General features: G+C 40.2%; 1 protein-coding gene and 1 long non-coding RNA gene across 14 annotated transcripts in view; one reads left to right on the top strand and one right to left on the bottom strand.

The window, feature by feature from the left end:
- Positions 1-529: 529 nt before the first annotated feature.
- The window catches only part of GPHN (gephyrin), a 262,511-nt gene continuing 239,736 nt past the window's right edge, over positions 530-23,304 (top strand). For 12 of the 13 annotated variants that reach the window (XR_014883571.1, XM_085225016.1, XM_085225019.1 and 9 more), the window contains exon 1: positions 530-652. Coding sequence is in view for 11 of the 13 variants with exons in the window: in XM_085225016.1 (XP_085081142.1) it covers positions 589-652 (64 nt within the window). In the remaining 2 variants the exon portion in view is untranslated. The remainder of the gene's footprint in view (positions 653-23,304) is intronic. The other variant, XM_085225017.1, reaches the window with a different exon arrangement.
- The window catches only part of LOC146544300 (uncharacterized), a 28,246-nt gene continuing 6,625 nt past the window's right edge, over positions 1,684-23,304 (bottom strand). The window contains exons 2-3 of the long non-coding RNA XR_014883572.1: positions 3,610-3,904; positions 1,684-3,040 (exon numbers count right to left, since the gene is read on the bottom strand). This is a non-coding gene — a long non-coding RNA (uncharacterized LOC146544300). The remainder of the gene's footprint in view (positions 3,041-3,609; positions 3,905-23,304) is intronic.

Here is a 23,304-nt window from a genome sequence, read left to right as displayed (position 1 = left end):
CAAAAGTGACTTCGGGTTCTGCGGCCCAAGAGCGACCCGGCTGAGTTCAAATGCGGAGAAAACACAGCACCTCGACTGTGCCGAGTGACACGGCGTTATAGCAAACCGGGGTCCGGCCCGGAGAGGGGCAGAGAGCAGAAGAGCCGCTCTCGGAGCGCGCAAGTTTGCAGCCCTACCCGCGCACGGCCGGCTCCGGCCCCAGCGTTCCGAGCGCCGAGTGGCACCGCCTGTCGAGGGGACCCCGGACCTCGGCCGGGGCCGAGGGGTCAGCCGCGCGCCCAGCCCCGGCGTCTTCCCTCCGACCGCGGCGGCCAACGGCGCGGCGCCGGGCCGGACGCTTTCAGCACTCGATTAGCGCCGCCCGTGCGGCGTGCGGCGCGCGGCACGCCATTCTCGCGCTCTGCGGCCGCCGCCTCTCTCGTGCTCGTAACGGCTCCGCGCGGCCGGCGCTCGTCCCGCCCCTTCTCGCCTTGGCCCCGCCCCACTCGCCCCCGCCCCTCCCCCTTTGCGCTCGCGCCGCTCTCGAGCTCGCGCCCCTCCCCCTCCCCCCCGCCCGCTGCTGTCAGTGCGGTGGCTGCGCCGGGCAACATGGCGTCGGAGGGGATGATTCTAACGAACCACGATCACCAGATCCGCGTCGGGGTGCTCACAGGTAACGGCCGTCGACGGGGCCCGCGTCGGGGGTCGGGGGGCTGCCGCGGGTCTGGCCGCACCGTCGGGCTCCCGGGGGCTCCATCCCCGGCCGCCTCCTGCGGCGCCGCCACCGCGCAGGGAGCCGAGGCCTCGGGCCGGGCCCGGAGCCGGGAACGGGGAGCGGGGAGCGGGGGCGGCTCCGGGTGCGCGAGAGCGGGCGGCGTTGGCGCCGCAGCTGCGGGCGGGCGGGCGCTGCGGCCCGGGGTCGGCCCGGGGCACCCCGCCTGGAGGGGAGGCGGCGCGGGGGTGGGCTCCCGTCGCGGGGCCCGGGGCTCTCTCCCTCCGGCGGCTGCGGCGGGGCCGGGAGGGCGAAGGCGTGGGGGAGGGCGGCCTGCGGACGGCGAAGGGAACGGGCGGGCGGGAGCCGGGCCTGGCGGCGGCGGGGGGGAGGCCCGGCAGCCTGCCCCGGGGGGCCTGGGAGCGCGGCTCGCCCCGCGCCTTCGGATGGCCCTTCCCGGCGGCGTGGGGCGGCCGCGGGCGGGGGAGGAGGGCCGGCGGGGCGCCGCTGTCGGCTCGTGGGTAGTCCCCTCGCGACCCAGGCGCTGCGAAGAGCGGTTTCGAGGCGGTGCGCGTGTCGCAGGCTGCGGGGCTCCCCGGCCTCCGCGGGGTTGCGGTTATCCCGGCGCGCCGCGGTGAGCGGCAGACGGTGGTGGCGCGGCGGGGCCGGGAGCAGCCCCTGGCCGTGCGAGTGTGCGATCGGCGGTCGTGGGGAAGGGAGAAGAGAGATGCGAGCGAGCCTTTCGCGCGTCGGGCTCGGAGCTTGGATGGAGAGCCTGGGCCGACAGCGGCGGTTCGAGCACCCGTAACAGTCTGTAGCTGTTGGGAGGAAGGGGCCGCAGTCCCTGGAGAAGGAGCGGGGAGTTGCTCTGGAAGTTGTGCGTCCGCCGCGTGCCGGAACGGGCCCGCCTGGAGCCCGGCCGCGAGATGGCGAGCAGCGGGCGCTGTCCGCAGCACGGTGCTGAAGGCGGCCCGACCGGCGGTGCGCGTGGAGGGGGGTGCTGGGGGAGTCCGCAGCTCTTGTGCTGAAAGCGAGGGCGGGCGTGCTGCTACCCGATATTATCGAAGTTAAAGCGAGCAGGAGGTGTCTGCCAGCAAAACGCTCTTTGCGTACTTGTACAGCTTCATACTACTTACCTTGGGTTATTATTCTGTGTTGATTGGTGACTTTTAACAATTTTTACCTGTAAACGTTCCCAGAATGCCCTACCATTTGTACTACAAATCCAGTTTGAATGCTGTTAAACACTCATACCTGTGTGCCATCATGTAAAATTCTGCTGAGAAGAGTGTGTGATCTGATTTTGTTTTGTCTTGTTTTCAAAGGGAAATCAGAAGACAAAAGAACAGAACATTTTTAGCCCTTTTCCCCCTAATGCCGTTGCTTTGAATTGCATGTTAAACATTTTTGCAAATTATTTTCCTATTATAATGGGGATACTTTATATTTCTAGCATTTTTTTTATAGACTCTTTTTGCTAATCAGTGTATGTTTATAGACATGAAGCCAAACTTTATATAAATGTGTTAATGAATGTCATATCTTTGGTCAGACTTGTTTTCCTCTCTGGAATTTCCTTTCACGGATGAAAGAAAACATTTGTACTTTGGGGGCATGGTCCACCTAGTTTCTGTTGTTTCCATTTGTGGAAAGACAGCAAACTGCGGAGTCCATTTTTGATTTTTTTCTCATAAAAATGGACTGATAATTGCTTCTTGTCTGATGAACAAAAGAGTAAGTGTAAGTATAGGTAGACTCAGTACAAACACTAATTCTTGTATTTAATCACTTAGAAGAGTACAGTGATTAGAAATTAGATAATTAACATGACTTAGCTTTTCTGGTTAGGATCATAGCCATACGTTTGGTTAGTTATCAATATATGTGATGTGGATTTATCATCATAAGCATTGATGTTCCTATCAGACATGGAACACTTACTTTAGCAAGTACCATTATTGCACCTCATGGTTGTATTTGGATGGAATTTGAACTCCTTTGAATTGATTTGGAGTCTCTGTTTGTTTTTTAAATGAGGATATAAAACAAATATTTGGGTGTGTGGCCAGCCTATCTTGATGTCAAGATTGAGGCACATGACTCTAGAGTATACTGATAACACAAAGTGGATGTTTGTTTTGTAGCTTGGATTTTGTTGTGTTCAAGAGAATGTATTGTAGTAGGTGTTGCTTAACAGAGTTTTGTGTTTGTGTGTTTATTGCTAGTTTCTTACTTACCTGTATTTCTTCGCTTGGGTCTCAAGTGCTAATCATCAGATTGGTAGAGTTTTCATATGGAGAATGAGCTAATGGTTGGTCAGCTCTGCCGTTTAGTGTTCTAGGTATCTTCCTTTAAAAAGAAACAAACAAAAAACAGCAAAACCAAAAACAAACCCCAAAGAAACAGGAAGGGTGAGGTAAGAGGTGAAAACAAGGAAAAAATGTGGTCAAAATTATGATAAAGGCTGCAGTATATATAGGCGGTCTGTGCAGTCTCCTAGACCAGTGCATCCTTTGTAAAATACAAATGCAGTTATGGCTTTATTCTGGTTGTCCCTTGCAAGCCTTTCATGTCTGGCAGATCTCTCATAGAGTGTTTGTTAATGGGTTACCATTGCTGTCAAGATATTTAACCTGGATCAGTAAGTAGTTCTGTAATGCTGAAATTGGCTGGGAAAGGAGAGGAAACAATCTTTGCAGTGCCTGGACTTGAACACCCTTCAATGATGGTGACATTGGTAAAAGTTACATGTCATCTGACCTTTCTTCTTTGGTGTGGCACCGAGCAGACCCTTGCCTAAAACTGAGCAGAGAGATCTAAGTGGTTGACAAGGTGATGATGTACAGCTTTCTACCTTAATGAGACTTTTTTTCTAAGTAGTTAATGTGTAAGGGGGTTTAGTGAAGTGCAGCACTTACGATTTTTTCTTCAGGTGCTTATTCTTCCACCAAGTAATGATTTGACTGACAGCAGTATGCCCTTGTGTCCAAGAAGGCTGATGTATCCAGGGGCACATTAAGAAGAGTGTGGCCTGCGGGTCAAGAAGGGCGATCATTTCCCTCTACTGTGTCCTTGTGATGCCACATCTGAAGTGCTGTATACAGTTCTGGGCTCCCCAGTAGAAGAAAAACAGGGAACTTCTAAAGAGTATTCAGCAGTGGGCCACAAAGATGATGAGGGAGGACGAGGCAGAGAGCTCTGGGACTGTTCAGCCTGGAAAAGAGTGAGAGGGGATTGTATCGTTGCTTATATATATCTAAAAGGGGGGAATCAAGTGGATGGGGCCAGGCTTTTTTTGGTGGTGCCCAGTAACAGAACAAAGGGCGGTGGGCACAAACTGTATCATAGGATGTTCCATCTGTACGTGGGAAAGAACATTTTTACTTTGAGAGTGACAGTGCACTGGAACAGGCTGTCCAGAAAGCTGTAGAGTCTCCTTCTCTGGAGATACTCAGAACCTGCTTGCATGCTTTGCTGTCCAGCCTGCTGTAGGGAACCTTCTTTAGCAGGGGATTGCACTACCTGCCCTCCAGAAGTTCCTTCCAAACCTTACGATTCTGTGTCAGCTGTGGCCATGGGCCTATACAACAAAGCAGGCAAAGGCTGCTGAATGCAGAAATTTAGGCTTTGGTTTACCTCTTTATATTGTAATGTGAAAGGTTACCTTAGCATCTTCAAGTGTATGAGGACATGTAGTTTATAGAAATAGAAGATACACATGATGTCTGAATTTATTACTTTGGAGTAAATGTGCTTCTGAGAATGTCAGAGCTTTGCTTACCTGGGAACCCTTTCCAAACAAAGAAATTGAGTGTATGTGAAGTTCAGTAGTGTACAGAAAAAAAACAAACCCAAACAAATAAAACAAAACAACAGCAAGAACAAAAACTCAACAACATCCAAACAAAAAAACATTTAAAAATTGTAAAAATTGTCTTTGAGAAAAATGGGTAGCAATATCTTTTAGATTGTCAGTGTCTGTTGAACATTGTTTTAGAACTATACACTGTTGATTTTTCCAACTGAAAAGTAATTTGCCGGTCTTCAGCATTATGAGGTAAATTGTCATGACTTTAATACTCTACATCACTAGCATGCAAGTTGTGAGATCTCTTAGTGGTGATGCTGTTCACATTTTGGATGTGCCTTACAGCTTATGGCAAACTTTCTCCCAGAGGTCTAGGTGGGAGGGTAAGGATTGGTTTGTTAGGACTTACTGTCAGATCTCTTTGTCTAAATGCAAGGGTCTTTTTTTTTTTTTTTTTTTTTTTTTTTTTTGTCTGTAATCTGCCTTTCTGTCAAAACTACATCTTGGTGGGCACTCATCTTCAAAAACACAGATTCAAATTGGTACATTTATGAGGAGCCTCAGTTCTCTTCCCAAAGCTTAGCTCTCCAAACGAGCTATAGAAATACAGAAAAGCCGTACTTCCTCCATTAATAGCAGTAGAACGTTTCGAGACTGACCAACATCAGTTTCCCTCTTTCCTGAGCGCAAGGCTGTCATAATGTTAACTTTGTCTGTAGTAACTACTTTATCCGTAGTAACTCTTCTGTTTGTAGCTGAAAGTCTTCATAAAAGCATTTCCTTCTGATTTTTTTTTGTACGGCTGTGGGAAAACCATCTATGTTTGTTGATTGTGATCCATACAAATGTCTAGTTTCCTTTTCATAATTTCACAATGTTGAATATGACTTTTAAAGTGGAAGTAAGTTCTGGATTTTTTCTTTCTTTTAAAATATTTTTTAAATATATAAGTATAAATATATAAGTTAAAAAAATGGTGAATGGAATCTCAGTGATAAGAGGTTTTTACTTGCTGTTTAATTTGCTTGCTGTGATAATTTCCTTTCGAACTGAAGGAAGCAGAGACTGAAGTTGAAGATATGTGAGGCAAGAGATTATTTCCCTGTTATATGCTGATGTTTTAATTAATACCTTCATATGTAAGTAATGACCATTAGTTTGGACGTTTGTGTGTTCTTGCAGAGCAGGAGTGAGAAGTCATGTCATCAGTGTTTCTTGATTTGAGTTTATATCCAGATACGTAGTTGAAAGGCTCCCATCTTATTCCATATTCCATGCCTGTAGTTTGTATATGGCTGTACAGAGTTTATTCATAACATCTACTTTACTTGCATTGCATTTGTTCTGTTTTCCAGTAAAGATGGGAAACTTCCTGTGTGTATCTTGACACTTATTGATTGCTTTCAAGTGTGGACCTAATAAGAGCTAACTTTGTTATGGCATAACCTTTAGTTGGTTTCCTATTCTCATTAATAGGGTGATAATGGAACACATGATTGTCAGTGTGTGCTTTAGAATGTGCGGCATACAGAATCCTGATACGTAGATACTAACTTTCTCCCCTTAATTTTGATTTAGTTGCATCTTTTTGTTTGCTTTTTTGAAGTTAGAGTAGGGTGTATTTGTTTAAAGGTTCTTTTATAGCAGAGTAGAATTTCACCATTAACCTTCCTAACATTGCCTCAGATGACCTTAGAACAGTGCTTAAATCTGAAAATGTCTGTCTTGAAATGTATAATACTTTAAAGGCAAAGATGTTTGTTGTGAAGTGTAATTGTGAAGTGAAAGTTAAAATTTTCACTTTGCTTTCATTCAAACTACGAAAGTTTATTTTAAATAAATGGGAGAATTGTTTTTTCTTGTTCAGATACTTAAAGTGCCTTTCTTGACAGGGTTGTAATTTTTTGGTTTTCATTTGGGAAGGGATGTTATTTCTTATCTTCCATCTGAGATGGGTACTGTGCATCTGGAGGACATGGTAAACAAAAATTAGAACAAATGGTAGCTCAGAATTTAGAAGGTCTTGAAGAGTGGGTTAAATAAAACAAAAAAAAATTGCATTCTGTTTCTACATGTAGACTTAGTATGCAACTCCTTACTGTTGTATTCAAATACTCTTATGCTGGTACGGTCTTGCTTATGACAGAATTCTTACTTAAAAGCGAGCAAAATGCCTGAGAAAACTGGTTTTTGTTTGTTTGTTTGTTTGTTTTTGACAACAGGAGGGTAATAATTACATGGGAAATGATAAGGAAGGACTTCTGTACGTGGTATGTTTTTATGTAATAAAAAAGTTTTTATAGTCTTTGTTTAAATCACAAAAACAATTGGGAATAGTAAGTTGGAGTTTACAAGGAGCAAGTAATTGCATAAAAAGTGCTTGGGAAAAATATTTATTAGGCAGTTATCTTAGAAAATCTCAATCTGCAACCAAGAGATATATATGTAATGTGTTTTCTTTACTTGTTTTGCTTATATACTAATTTAATTAAGCTTATTTTATGCCTGACTTGCAAGTCAATTGGAAAAAAAAATTAGCATAAACCCTAATGAATGTTCTGTGTACCATTTGTAAAATCTTGCAAATCAGGACTCTGTACCATTGCGAAGTGGATGATTGATAGTAGTGGCCTTTTGAAAGGAATGCAATGCTTTTTCTGTTTCTGGTACTATAAGATAAATAGCAAAACTTCCACTGGCGGCTGGCTTCAGTGATTTAGTGAATAGGCAGTGTATTACAAAATCTATTTTTGAGCAGTAAAGTGTTTTTGATGTATGCCAAGATCTGAAACAACTGACCCAGTACTAATTTAGTTCCATATGCGAGTCTGTTACTTAGAACAGTAATTGTTAAAAATGTTGTATTTAATATGACGCTTCATTATATACTTCACATACAAATTACATTAGTAGATGGATATAATAATACAGCAAATACTGCGCATGTGTTTAAGGCTGCTATTATAGAGGTATGTTTCTCAAACATACTGTTTAATTTTCTTATTAAATTATATTATTTGTTATGTAGTTGTGCAAAGAAGCAGTGTGTACAGGTGCTGAGTGATAATATATTTTGGGCTTTTGAGTGCCCAAAATTTATTTTTGAATACTTTGTTTTCTTGTACTGTATACTGGGGGAATTTAAATTTAATGTGGAATATTTTGACTTGATACTTTTTTTCTTATATTGATTTTGTTGGATTTCTTCTGTTTTACATGTGACTTTTGGAACATAAAATTGGGAAGCAGAAATCAAAGCATGTGGTGTAGCTTCTGGTGATGGTGGGTTTTTTTTGTGTGTAATTATTAATTTTTATTTTTAGTTTAATTTGAATTTGAAACATAGGGGATACAAATTTGTGTTGAAACCTTGAAGTTGTGCAACTCATCCCACTCTTCAGGTTCTGGATTCTAAAAAATGCCCATTTACAAAGCTAAGACTTTGAGTTCTGCAATCTTTACTGACAGAATCTTTAGTAAAATCATTGTAGTTACTACCTGTAGGTATGGTTGACTAAGGAAGTAGAATGGCTAAATTGCAATTAGCTCTTTGCATATGCTGTTGATAAGGAGAGGGATTTTCTTGGTGACTATTATTGTACCTTAGTGGTTGCTGAGGACTGTATCTGTGTGGTGCTGTTTTTGAGGACTTGGAAATGCACTGTATCCTACCTGAATGATGCAAGGTATTTACTAGGATTCTAAGCTGTTGCTTAGAATCATTTTCTGAGAAGCTGTATGGATGAAGAGCAATATGTGTTCTTTAGGGTTTAAAATGAATTGCTGTCAAGTATCCTGCAGGTCTGACTCAGAAGGGAAAGGTTCCTAGGATCATTGCAAATGATGCTGTAGGCAGAGATTGCAGTTAAAAAAAACAACACTCCCTTTTTCCCTCAGCAATATGCTGTTCATGCCTTGGGATAGGGTGTTTAGAAAAGGGTTGACAGCAAGATCTGAAATGAAATGTCACAAGTTAGTAAAGCCTTCATCCAGCAGTTCTCAGGAAGACCTTGAGATACCTGTGTGTGGCAATAGTTATGACTTTGGAAGACCAATCCAGTTTTTTTTGGCTACCTCTTATCCCTTCCTGATGCAATTTTCCTGGGGTTTTGATGACGGAGAAGGCTGTAGAAGAGAAGATGCTGGTGTCAGGCGGGTATGTATCCTTTTATTCATGAGTCTGGTCTTGCAAAAGTGTGGGTGGCGTTATATGCTGCTGGAAGAAGAAAAATTCCAGGAATTCAAATTAGATAGGTTCCCACTAACATGGTTCTTTTGTGTGCTGTAGCGTAGTGACATAGCAGGCTAGGTGGGTGAGAAGCCAAAGGTAACTATACGCTTCCTGTCAGAATCTGTATGTCAGAGAATAATCAAGAGAAAGTGGCAGGATTACGTATCTGGCAACAAAAATGCCTGTTGCTTCCAGGAAAAGCAGAAAAAATGAACATTACATATATATATATGTAGGTATATATATGTATGTATATCTATATATACATACATTTATATTTACATACACATATATTTATAAGTTTCATTTTCCTTTTTTTCTTTCTTTCAATTGTAAAAATAATCCAGGGAACACTTTAAATAAACCTAAAACAAATCAAAGATCCTCAAAACCAGCTTCCTTGGAAAAATGAGCTTTAAATTAAAATTACTGAGGAGGAATGTTTTGAAACATCTTTAGAAGGGAGTCACAGACAAAGTGGTTCTGCAGATAATACTTGAGAGAACTACAGAGATGCTGGAAAATTGTGTCCACAGATGCTGGTCTGCAGCTCCCTCTGGGTAAAGCTTCTGTATTGCTATTACTATTGCAAATGATACGTAAACTTGGGTGAGAATATTTCTGTAACCTCTAGATTCTTTTTTGTACCATCATCATGATGTCCTTAAAGGATTCAGTCTAATGCAGTCTTTCAGATGATGTTCCTTTGCTTTGGTGGATGGATGTAATAGATGAATGAGGTGTAACTCCCTAGTTACTAGCTCTTGCTAAATTTAAGTGAGAATAGTTCCAGTTAATTGTAAAATATACTTGATGGTAGGCTTTTGGCGATCCATTTGATTGAGTAGGCTGAGAAGTCTAGGGTAGGGGGATTTTCTTTCCTTCCATTGTGAGGGATTTCAAACCATTCTGGCATTTGTTTAGCAGAATAAAGAAAAGAAGAATAAACTGAAAGGTTTAGGAGGTTGAGATTTATGAAGAGATCTTAAAACTTTTTCAAGTAAACGTGACTACCTGATAGTGCTATGTGGCGTAATTGCTTGGAGGAAAACAAGGCTTGGAACTTCAAGAAGTTGGGAACAGTCATGTTAGTAAGATATATAATATTCAATTATTTAATATCAGAACAGCATTGGATTCTGTGATATGTCTGTTTTTAGGAACACACTCTGTTCCACAGTAGGGAGGTAAGCTATAAAACCTTGTGATTTGTACATGCCACTAAAATTCCAGTGTGGTAAGAGTTCAAAGGATTACTGACATCTCCAGTGTGTAGGACGTTGTAATCAGAGTAAGACACAGGCTTTTTCTTCTTTTTTTAAGCATTAAAAATCAAAATGGAAACTAAATTTCATGCTATAAGCAACTGCCTAAAAAAGCAACTACTGAAGAATCTCTTCGTTCGTTAAGCTTCAAGGATGCTCACCTGCCTCTTCATATTTCTTTATTCCAAAGGAGATGGCTCTAGTTTATGCACAATGGTTTCAGTACTAGACTTTTCTCTTTGGCTTAGTAGTTGATGAAAGGGAATTAGTGAGAATACTTGTTGTCATTTCACCATTGTTTTGTCAGAAAAGGGTTCCAGTAGACTTTTTTTGAGTGCTTTGATGAGCAGCACATCTTTCTGGAAAAGGCATCTGAGGCAAATTTCTGTATAGCGTTAAACTGGGACACATGGATTGTCGTTAATATTAGGAAAATCCCTTAATTCCTTGAGAGCCTGTCTTATATTTCGTTATTGTTATGTGTAAGATGCTGTGATGGCCCATTAAATCAAAGGAAGATTTTGGATATGAAATAATAATAATTTTCAGCATTTCTTACCAGAAATATTCCTCAATAATTTTAGCAAGTCCTAATAGTCAGATTATTCCTGGTGTCCTCTTCTGCACCAGAAAAACACCTGCTAAAAACATTCTACCTATATTTTAGACTACAGAAAGTTATTTCAACTGCACATTAGAACAATATGTAAACAAAAACAACAACAAAAAAAAAACAACAAAACACTTTAAATGGTTAAGTAGCATCTAGAAAGTATCTAGCAATTAGAATACATTGAATACTCCTGAATACATCTTATATTGAGGATAATGAAAACATCAGCCTAGAGCCACTTGGTGCAATAGCAAAATGTATAATACAGTTCATTTGAAGCATAAATTTAAACTTAAATCCCTAAATGTCAATGTTACAACTAGAAGCCATTTCAGCTAAAAAAAAAAAACCCAACAAACAATAACAACAACAAAAAACAACACAGCACAGAAGATACAGAAATTCTTTACGTTTGGATAACTAGATGCTCTTTCAATTCTGCAATCGTAAATACAGAGTTTTCTTTAGTTCTTTGGTTTGATGCTCTTTGTATGTAAGTGTATGGGGCTGCTGAATCGTGGCCTGAACCTCTGATTGATCACCTGAGGCGAGCAATGAGTCAGCCACAGGAGCACAGGTGAAGGCAATTCACCTGTGCTGCAGGAAGGGGTGGAGCCTGGCTCCACCTCTCCTAGAGCCATTTAAGAGCTGACTGCCAGTGGGGAAGGATCTCTCTGGAGGTCCACTCCACTGGAGTTTCCCATGTGAGCCTGGGTTACGGGTGAGTGTACCTGTTGTTTCTGTTTCCTGCTTTGGTGTAATAATATCATAGCCAAGCTCTCTGTTATACCTTAACATCTGTATATTTGTTAATTGTACACTGCTATACCATAACATTGGTATATTCATTAACTGTACAGTAAGACATTTTGTTGTAATTCAGTAAGGGAGCTTTTGTGATTTGTTTCAGTCAATTTTAGCAAAGTCTATGTTTGAAACTAGAGCAGCCTAAGAAAACCAGATTTGTAGAGCAGCATACTTAATACTGGGGCTCCACATCTGCATGATGGTTTGTGGTGGCTTGCTTCATATGAGCTCAAATAAGCAATAGTTGCAGTCCACAGGCGCACTCTTGGAGCGAACATCTTGTTTTGCTTTGTCCAAAAGGAGTTCTGAGATCTATGCTTTCATTCTTTCCTGCAGTGTGAACCAACACGTGGCAACTGTCAGTATTAAGTAACAGTATTTCAGAAGTCCAAAATGAATGACATGATAGCAGTTTTTTTATAAAAGCTATAAATGAAGTAATGACAGAAGAAGCTTGTTTACACTAATACTTAGTTTGAACAGGCCCTGCCTGTGCGTAGTCAATTTATCTGTCAGAAAAATATGTGCAACACTTTGTCAGGGATTTTATCTTTCTGCATTCCCTACATCTCAAGCTGTGCTATTTAGGGAGACTTTTCTCCTGCTGGAGCTGGCAGGCATCGGTAGCTGCTCACCTCCTTTGACCCTGACAGAGCTCTGCCCGGGTTTGCCTCTACTGCCAAGTGTTTCAGACTGTGTTTTTTCTTTAGTACTCTCCCACCTGTGTATTTACTTCTGTAGAGATACATGCTGTAATCTGACTGATGCCTGTTGTGCAAAAGTGTGCTGCTGCTTTTTGCTGCCCTGCTTTGCAGTTATGTGGCCCTGTCACTGCTGCACACTGGTTCTGTCCTGCTGTTTCTCACTTTGTGCAGAGCCAGGCAGACTGGCTAAGCCTGTGAAAAGCTGTGGGTTGTGGGTTTTTTTTTTTTTTTTTTTTTTTTGTGCAGAGGAGGGATTAGACACTCATTTTTCTAAGTGTTTTCTCCTCTCATGCGAGTGATGCTTTGTCAGGCCAGGTACCTTCAGTAATATTTGTCAGCTTACTCTGGCAGACAAAGAGGCTGCCTTCACTGAATAGCATGCTTCCTGTCCATTACAGGAAATTTTTTTCAGCAGAGGATAACTGCAGATATTTTCCCACTTTATATATAAACTTCTGTTTTGTCCGTGTGGTAGCCAAGGTGAAGATGAAAATGAAGAGCTAAGCATTTAGTAACCTTAGGACGTTTGGGTAACTCGGAAATCTGAGCAGTAGGCTTCTTCAGTGCTAAACTTGGGAAAAGGCAAATCCTGTAGTATGTATCTAAAGAGGAGTTGAAAGACTGGGCTTTTATTAACATGCTAAATTTTAATAGTAAAAACTTAAAACGTTTTTTTTTGCAAATTATTGTATTGGCTATGGTATCCTGATAAAGAGAACTCATTTAAAACTATGTTCACATTATTTATGTATGCATACCCATATTAAAAATAATATACGTAATATGAAATATGTCAAATTATCCCTTTCTACCAGTTTTTGCCTTCTGCTCAACAGACTTCTTTGACACTATTCAATCTGTCAGCTTATTTACGCTCAAAATAGTTTTTCTGAGAATATCTTTATCAGACAAATCAACTAGTATGCTAATTCTGAGGATGTTAACATGATGTGTGCAGGATACGCCACTTTGCTTTTCTTGGATGCCTGTATGTACATCAACTATTGGAAACATCTGCATGCAGGATCATTTTGTAACTTCACATCTGTCCTGCATACCTTGCTGATCTGAACAGAGTCATTGTCTTTCTCTTCAATGAACTAATGATGAAGGTAACTGGAATGACCAGTCACTGCTAGTTGGGTAAGTCAGGCTTGGGGATTCTTGACGTTACCTTCAGAAGGGGAGGGTTTGGGGGTCAAGTGACATAATTATGATCAGGAGACTCTGCATTTACTTTGGGCGTTATTTCTTTTCAAGTGAGATGCCTACTGGTCTGTGCATGTCCAATATTGTGTATATGTCTATGGTTTCCATGGCTACTGATTATGTATAGACTGTTTTTGGCATCCAAATGTAGTGCTTGGAGATAAAGCTAGCTAGCTAAACTGTATTTTAGAAGTTGCAACATAAGGAGCATCTTCCACATTCAAATGTGTTCATAGTGGAGATCAAGAGGAACTGTGATTTAAAATCACAGCAGAAAATGCCAAAATTCTGTTGTCAATGAAAAAGCAGTTCTAACATTGAAAACAACTCCTTCTAGAAGAGCAATTTAAAGGTGAATTATAAAATGGAATTTTATGGACAATGGGAGAAAAAGCAAATGTGAAGGAGGCTGTTTTGGCAATGCTGTATAAACGCTAGAATGCAGAGACTGGAGTTTTGTAGATGGGGTGTAAAGACTGTTATCATTGTGCAGATGTTTTAAACAGGAAGAAGATTTGTATGCTTAATGATTGTGCCTCCAAAAGTGTCTTGAAGTATCCCATTCACTTCAAAAGTTTAATACAACACATTAAGGAAGGCAAAACTAGAAAATTGTTTTCATTTTTTTTTAAAAAAAGAGAAACTGATTATACCAAAGCGTGTCATCCCAATTTTAAAAAGACTCTTTAAAAATCCTTCACCAGGCCTAATGCAAAGTTGACAAGAATTGAATCTTTTAGGAGTTCTTAATAAGAAATTTGTCTTATACTCTGTTTTTGTAGTCATGAAATTAATCCCACTTGGAGGAGTAATTTTGTATGTGATCTCTTTCTTATACCAGCAAAATTGTTGTTATATATGGTGCACAGAGCTGTCAAGTGATCCACATGCAAATGATTTTCCAAGCCAGATTTAATCAGTTTCTCTTAGCTTACTGTGGATAAATGCTTGTGCACATGGTGGTGATGGGAACAAGTTCCTGGCAGTAGAAATACAGTTGGATTGTTTCTTTTGGTAATAATACATGAGAAAAATAGATCTTTGACCAAGGCACTAGCACCCCATGTGCTTAGGGAATGAACTGTTGCTGCACCTTCAAAACTTATTTTCATGCTGTGCCGTGCTTTTGTCAAGCTGAAGTTGGAAAGATCAGGAGTTTCACTTTTAAGAAGACTGAATGGATAAAGTTACATCTCAAAGCCTCGTGCACTCGTTGTCTATTGATTGCAATTTCAGAATCAGTGGCCTGAGGCTATGTACAGTGGCCCAAAAATTAAGTTGCCTTCCATTTATATAGTCACACTCACAGAAGTGTTTACTATTTGTTTTTGACAGACTTCTTTTCCTTGTATATTAAATGATTAGCATCCTGTTTTTCAAGTGATTGTGCTGCTTCCGGTGATGCTTAATTGATCTGTGGATCAATTCCTACTGTATTAATGTGTTCTTTTAGGAGAACAAGTCATAGAATTGTAGAATGGCTTGAATTGAAAGGGACCTTTAGACCACCCAGTTCCAACTCCTCAGCTGTGGACAGGGTTGATATCCACCAGATCAGGCTGTCCAGGGTCCCATCCAACCTGTGCTTGGACATTCGCAGGGATGGGGTGTCCACAGTTTCTCTGGGCAGCCTGTGCCAGTGCCTCACCACTCTCTAAGTAAAGAATTTCTTCCTAATACCTAATCTAAATCTTCCCTCTTAGTTTTAAACCTCTCTCCCTTATCCTATCACTATCAGATTATGTAAAATGTCAGTATCCCTCCTGTTTATAAGTTCCCTTAAAGTACTGAAAGGCTATAGTGAAGTCTCCCCAGAGCTTTCTTTTTTCCAAGTTAAACAAGCCCAGCTTCCTCACTTTACTTTGCATTCCTGAATGACTTAGCTTGGATGAAATATTTTTTTCTCCCATCTTTCCTTTCTTAGTATAGCTGTGAGAATAATGTGTTTTCCAAACATAGCTGTTATCATTTTGACCATGGTGTTAACATTTTTTTTTTTAGAGACTTTATTTTCATTTCTCCTGTGTTTCTTTCATTTGGCAGCCAGAGAATTTACGAGTTGTCCGTTGTCCAGAAGGATGTATCTGATGTGTGTAATACTGTAATGCATTTCAAAGAATGTAACAGTTACATAGTAACTGAAACAAATCACTGAAAGGTGATGGTTGTGGGTTGACACCTTCTGGCAGCTAAGCCCACACCCTCTCACTCATTCTCTCCAGGTGGGGTGGGGCATGGAATCAGAAGGACGAAAGTGAGAAAAGTTACGGTTTCTGATAAAAGGCAGTTTAATAAATGAAGCAAAACTGTGCATATAAGCGAAGTTAAACAAAGAAATCTTTCACTACTTTCCTTTGGTAGGCTATGTTCAGCTTATTCCTGGAAAGCCTGGGGGCTTTGTCATGCATAGTGAGACAAACACCATAACCACAAGTGTCCTTCCCTTCCTTCTCTTTTCCATGAGCTTTAGTTGCTGAGCACCACATCGTATAGTATGGGATATCACTTAGGTCAGCTGTCCTGTCAGTGCCCCCCAGCCAACCTCTTGCCTACTCCCAATATTGCTAGAGTGACACTGGGGGAGAAAAGGAAAAAAAGCCTTGTTGTGCAAACACTCAGCAGTAGCTAAAACACAGGTGCATTACCAGTGCTGTTTTGGTCACAAATCCAAAACATGGTGCCCTGCTAGCTGTATGAGCAAAGTTAACACCATCCCAGCAGACCCAGCATAGTGGTGGTATTGACATAATGTAAAGGCTTTGACTTTTTTTTTATTATGGCTTCTTTATTTTGTATTTAAGCAATGGTCTTAATAAGCCTCTTTAAGTGGCAATATCCAGGATGTTTTAGTTAATTGTTGGAACATATACTGTTAAGCAGCATATACAGGTTCTGTCTCTGTTCTGTGTGTAGTTGTAACCATGACATAACATTGACATACATTTCTTCTGATTCTAACTTTTTTTTCAAATAAGTACGTACTTGTGCTAGCAAATGCTTCACACTATTCAACCAAATGTATCTGAAAAGGATCTAGGGTTCTCAGACTACTCTTTCAGAAGTCCTTTCTGAAAAAAAGACAGTTTTCTGCTTTTTTCCTTTCCTATAGCTTTAAAAGTATACTGAGAGAAGGGAAATCATTACAGTAAATAAATACTATTGCATAAAAGATTATTTTTGCAGCAAGAATAATAGTGATTTGTATTTTGTTTTTCTTTTCTCTGTCATCCCACTCTCAAAACAACACCTGTGATGTTTTGTGTAGTGATTAAGTTGACCTTGCTCACAGCTGATAGGCCCTGAGCCCTGTCCCATAACTTGCTGCCTCAACACCAGACTGAAGCAGCAATTAAATGTTGTTGCAGAGATCTCCATTTTATTTCTTAAAATGGAAATTGGAGAGCTTCATCTGTGCTTCCTTTTGCACACACACTTTTAACTGACTTACTCTATCTAAATTAAACTAATTTCCAGTAAACTAAATTAATAATGTAGAGAAGCTATTTGCAAAACAAAACAAGTCTCTGTGTGTGCAGCCTTTACTGGGCTATTCTACTTCAGTAGACATAGTCAATTCAAGTTGTACAGCTTCTCACACAGGAAAGTCGTTCTCAAAATATGTCAAATCTATTTTCTTTGTCCCAGAGTGCCCCTGGATGGGAGAGGAGCGTTTCTGGTTGTTTTATTAGAACCCAAGGGCCCGCACTTCCTTTGTGTGTTTTGATGCATGTCAACACATCCATGTGTGCAGGCAGAAGTATATTTTTCACTCTGATTTAGGATTTGGAAGAGAGGCTCTGCCCATAAATAATTTGAACCCTCATTTAAGAACAAGGGTTGACCTAAGTACTTGTCTTTTGGTAAGTCAGAGGCATGATATTGGATGCAGCTTCCTAATCTGTGTTGAGACTGAAGAAAATAAAATTATCTGTACAGTGAGCTACATAAAGTTTGAAGTCTGAAGGTGCAGAGCTCCTGTGCTTATATCTGTGCTTGTAATACATTGTCTTCATATTGGATTTTGCACAGCTTTACAAAAGTGTCTTGGCAGTATTTCACTTGAGTTGTCTGAAAATTCTTTGTGCTCTTTTGTGTCTTTTCAGCTACCTGAGAATACGTATACCTGTGTAGCTTTGCCTTAACCTGTCATTTTAATGACATCTTCTGTTAGTCTCTTTCATGACTGCAGCAAAGCCTTAGCATCAGCCTGCAGTTGTCAGCAAGAAACTCTTTTTTTGTCCTCTTTGATTTCTTAGATAACAGAACTGAAATTTCCAACCTTTTAATATCTCTCTTACTACTGTGCTGACTTCTTGTCAGATACTTTCTAGTACTTCTTAGTGTACATATTCTGTTCCTTTCCAGGCCTCTGCTGTGTGCAAATGGCACTACTGATACACAGCCCAGTCACAGAATCACTGAATGGCTGTGGTTGGCAGACACCTCCAGAGGCCACCTGGACCAGTCTGTGCTCAAGCATGGAAACCCAGAGCTGAGTGACTAGGCCCATGTCCAGGAAGCTTTTAAGTACTTCCTAGGAAGGAGACTCTACAGCTTCTCTGGGCAACCTGTGCCAGTGGTCGGTTACTCTCACAGTAAGAAAGTGATAATTGATATTCAGAGGGATCCTTCTGTGTTTCTGTTTGTGTGCTGACACTGGCCATCACTTGCGAAGAGACTAGCTCCATTTTCTTGCATCATCTCTTTGGATATTTGTGCACATTGGTAACATCTCCCTGAGCCTACCTTTCTCCAGGGTGAATAGTCCCAGCTCACCCTTCTTGTTGCTCGCCTCCAGGTAGACTTGGGGCCATTGATCACTAGTTGATTTTGTGCCCAGCCATTCACCAAGTTTTTAATCCACCTTCCTGCATGCTCTTCCTTTCTTCATCTGCTACTCTGTGATGATTTTATGGGATATGGTGTCCAAAGCCTTGCTGAAATATATCTAAACAGCATCTATTGCTCTTGTTTCATGTACCAAGCTAGCTATTCCCTTCTAATGTCTTTTTTTTTTCTGCTACATTTGTTACTTACCTGTTAGTCAGGTGGACAGAATAGTCTAATTCATCTCTGTATGGAGCCTTCGGACAAAAAGCATCTATAAGAAAGTTTATAGCTTGTTTCACTAATTTATCTGCTTGATCCCTTTCATTAGAAATTGAGGCCTTTTATGCAGTGAAGCAATGTCCTACTCTGTGACTTTACCATGGATTCTGGTATGCAAAATGTAGGTTGAGAAAAGACTACATCTGCTGTTGGTTTACATTGTTCATTAATGGTTTTCCAACAATTCGTCAATAATGTTAATTTTCCTTCTTACACCTCTTAGTTTTTATAGATGTTTAGGAGTCTTTTGAGATTTATCTTCTTTTCTTTTGCTTCAATGGCATCAGAAATGGAAATTCAGCTTCTGTAATTTCATGGAGTTTTCTTCATAGGAAGAAACTAAAGTGAGCATTTTAACTGTATTAGTTCAATTTAAAGCTAATGTAATACACTGGTAATGTTTCTCTGGGCTGTTACACAGCTATCTAATGTCTATTACAGTGCATTGACAATGCATCTTAAAATACAGACAAGGTTTTTTAATGATATTAAGTGAGTGTGATTGAAGAAAACACTTCTACTGTGTTCCCATTTCAGTAAGTCTTTCATTTAAACATAGTTAAAGCTCACAGTACTGCATGGATTATCACTGTTGTGTGATTTATTCTATACTAAATGTAATTTCAGATATTGAATTGTGACTGGTAGAATTGCTTGCTGTATAAATCTGTGTGAAGCTCTTTCTCCCAGTGCAGATCACCTTTGATTTATATGTTTTGCACATTTCTTTTCTCTCTTCTCCACTTTGTAAGTTCTTAGGTAAAAAATAAGTCTTGAAACTTATATGCAAGATAGGTTTTATGCTAAAACATACCTTTTAAAGTCTGCGAGGACAAAAACTGATAATTATTCAAAAATCTTGTATATTGATTTGTTGGATTCTTGTTCTACGTGGATCACTCATAATTAGATCTGCCTACTGTCATTTTTAAAACGTGACTTACTAGTAAAATACACTTGTTGGTTGTTTAAGAATTGCTGTAGAGAACTATTGTAATGTAGATCACAAGATTTCACAATCAGTTTGAGCTCTGTTACATGTTATGTAAGCATTTAAATCTATGGTAGTCTCTGTGTCCAAGGCCTACAATTATTTAAACAAACAAAACAAAAAACACTAACAATATGTAGTGGTTGAGAGTACTCATACAATAGCTACAAAAATTTCATTTCATTTGTAATTTCCTGTTTGTTAGAAGTTGAATGCTACTTTAAGATTTTTTTTCCATGCTTGGGTATTGTTTCTTACTAAGCCTTCTTGCTTTCAGTTCCTGGGTTTGAGTGTCTTAGAATTGTCACATGTGCACAGCTTTGCCCTAGGTCTCAGTCCCTTTGGCTCCTTAGTTTTTAGCAATTTGTTAGCTGAGTAGCTAAGATTCTGTAGATTTAGTTTATTTTGTAGTAAACAAAGGACTGTATCAATTCATCAGTCATTTCAAATCAGCTAATTCAGAGCACTACAATTTTGTACATTAGGAGTATGTAATGTGTATTTTTATCATATGCTTCCCTATCAGTGTCAACAAACTTCTGGTTTTCCTCATAACCTGTCATGAAGAACATTACCATAGTACCTTTCTGGATAGGAGCTATAGTGCAGACACTACACTAAAGGACAGACTTGCAGTAAAAATATTCTAACATCAATAATTGTATTTTTCTTTAATAATTAAGGTTTTCAAACCTTTTTACTTACTGAGGCACTGTTATTCCACTGGAAATGATATTCACAGTGTGATAGACTTCCTCTCTATTCAGAATTGATGAGGCTGTAGCTGGAGCACAGTGTCCAGTTTGGGCTCTCTAGTACAAGACAAATATGAACAGACTAGAGAAGTCCATCACAGCACCATGAAAAGTGGAGCCATGGTCTCCCCGATGCTCAGCAGCAGGATGTGAGGCGATGGGTACAAACTGGAACAAAGGAGTTTCCCTCTGAACATCAGGTAATGTTTTGTTAGGATATGGTCCTGGATATCCTACTAGAGGTGTCCCTGCTTGTAGTGGAATTGCTGAGTCATGGCCTGAAACAGTGACTGAGCACCTGGAGGGAAGGCAGGGCCAACCCAGAGGAGCTCAGGTGCATGCAATGACCAGAAGGTGTGGAGCAAGGATCCATCCCTTCCCAGACCTCATTTAGGAATTGGCAGTTGGAGATTTCTGCCTACCTGAGGCCTTCCAAAGGTAAGCAGCTCTCTTCCTTCATTTCTGTATCTGTGACTGCTGCATTTGGTCTCATTCTCATTTGCTGTAGCCAAAGACTTTGCCACCCTGCTGTTATTATCCCATTGTACCATTGCACTGCTTGAGCAGGGTAGGGTGTTGAACTAGATCATTTCCAAAGGTCCCTTGCCACCCAAACCATTCTGTAATTCTTGATAGATTTTTGTTTTCCTCTTAAATTAAGTTTTTCTTTTGTCTGCATCCCTCCTTATTCCAGGGAATAAGAGTTTGAGATGAGAAGTTGAAGATACGAATTACCGTTAGTAGGCTTATCTTAATGTGGCATTCAAAAGTATATAGTGATTTCCAAATGAATAATCAAACAACTCACAGTTAATTAACCATAACAGGTTAATCAATAGGTTAACCAATGAATTTCATGTGTTCTAAGGTTGGAGTGAAGACTTTTGGATGTATTTTGGGCGTAGGGAAAAATAGTACGTGATCGGTAAAGCTTAAGATGGTGAAAGAAAAGGTCTTCTGAAATTGAGGAGCAACTTTATAATGTGGTGATGTTGGAGGCAGGGGGAGCTGAGTCTTCATTTTAGACGTGTTGAGATGACTTTACCTTTTGGGATGCTGTTGAGAGCAGAAAATATTTTATTGATCCAGTTCTGCAAATACTCACCTGGGGATATCATAGTTGTTCCAATAAATGCAACAGTAGAAGTGGAAGATACCCTAGCATTTTGATTCCCAGCTGTGTAGTTACCTAACTTTGATGTAAGAAGCTTGTCTGTATTCAGCCTTTTAGTTTGCTAAAGTGTGTTTGAAGCTACCAGGGGGTGAAACCTACTTTCCTTGCATCTATGGTACTTTTTCAATCTTTAGTATGAATCTATAGGAGCAGCTCTAGGTTCTTTGTCCCAAGCCCTGGGTGGATGCTGGTGCTGCAGGTTGTGACAAACTGTTCTACAGTGCTGTCACACATCTCCCAGCAACCTTTCAGCAAATGTATGCTGTGCACACCTGGGTGTGCCTCTTGCCTGTTGTCTTGTGGAGCCTTAGCCTTCTAAGTAATTCAAATGCAGCTGGATGCTTTGTGAAGGACTAAAGGGTTTGAATTTCAAGTATATGTGAAAATGCATTATTTAGATGCTACCATACCTTCAGAAGCCATAAAGATAGACTATCACAAATGTTTATTAAGTATTTCAATGCTGATAGAGCAGGAGCTCTTGTTTTTGCCAATGTTTAAAGGAAAATATTTTAACATTTGGAAAACTGTGATATCGAACAGCCTGGAAGCTTTGGTAGTACACCTGAAAGGTGAAGTTTTCAGTTTAAGTTAAATGCAAACAAATGCTTTTTTTTTTTTTTTTCAAAGAGAAGAAAAACAGCTGCCTGTCTTGCTTAGAAGTGTTTTTATTCCCTGATTTCTCTGATGTAGTTGTGTTCCTTATCTTTTCTTAACCAAGAGAAATCCTGTAGGCTTTAAGTTTGTAAAAAGCAGGGGAAAAAACCATGGGGGTGAACTCTCCCTCAAGCTTCTATTTAAAAACTATATGATTAACAAAAAATAGTTTTCCTCATCTCAATTTTTGGCTTTATTTGATAAAGAAATCCGCTGTGCAGTTCACTGTGTTTTTAATTATACTTAAATACTTCGTTATTTTTTATCTTCATTATAGTTGCAGCTTCGTGTAAAATTGAAGATGAAATTGCTCAAAGTGATTGCTGTCAAGTTTCGTTTCTTTTCTTGAAAAAAAATATACACTGTCTTTGGCTTTCTGGATTGTCATTATTTTTTCAAAATTTGGTCAGGAAATCAATCCTGAAAAACATGAAGTGCTGAAACAACCTTGACTGGGTCTTAGCTAGCAGGTGGCTTCAGGATAAGACAGTACTACATCAGAATTTCCTGATGAGTTTACAGCATCATGATGGCATGTGCTCCCACTTGGAATCTATTTTGAGAAAGGACAGAAGCACTTTCTCGTATTTAATCTTGTGCTAAAAAATATTGGAACTGAAGAAAATATATATAAAGAACAAATATTAACGATTCTCTCAAAGAAATATGGCCCACTTGCTAGGCAGAACTTTAAAAAACTGTTTTAAGTTCATCGCTGCTGTGGCTGTTACAAATTGCAGAGCATCTGATCTCTTTGCTAAAGGTTGTTCTTTTGACACAGTTTTCAGTTTATCAAGAAAACAGTTTATTTCAGGCTCAGTGACTGTAAAGGGCAAGTCTTAAGATGAAAGCTCATCAGTATGCTGCAGATCCTGTCGTAGTCGACAACTGTATTTTCCTAGAGTGTAAGGCTTGTGTAAGTGTTTGAGGATAATCTGTGCAATTAATGCTTGTTGACTTGACCTTAATTAGGAGAGTACAGCTTTTATAAATCTGTTCGTTCAGATTAGCTGATAGTATTTTAAATCAAGACATAAAATATAGCTGCATAAAGTGCAAAACATTTGAGTGTGGAAAGCCTTTTGTTATAGCTTTGTACTGCACTTAAAAAGCAGGATAGCTGTGTGTACTATGACATGGAGTAATACAGGAGGAAGAGCCAGATGAATACTGGGCTAAATATTTTAAATTGACTATTATTATTATTCTTTTTTCTCATGGACTGGATTATTTTAACTACTTTCTGTGCTGTTTTCTTGCAGGTTTCTCCTTCTCTAGCTGTAGGTAATC

Source organism: Meleagris gallopavo, chromosome 5 (assembly GCF_905368555.1).
Source record: "Meleagris gallopavo chromosome 5, MGAL_WU_HG_1.1, whole genome shotgun sequence".
Taxonomy (NCBI): domain Eukaryota; kingdom Metazoa; phylum Chordata; class Aves; order Galliformes; family Phasianidae; genus Meleagris; species Meleagris gallopavo.
Note: the sequence above shows the minus strand (reverse complement) of the source record. Positions and strands in the feature narration are given on the sequence as shown.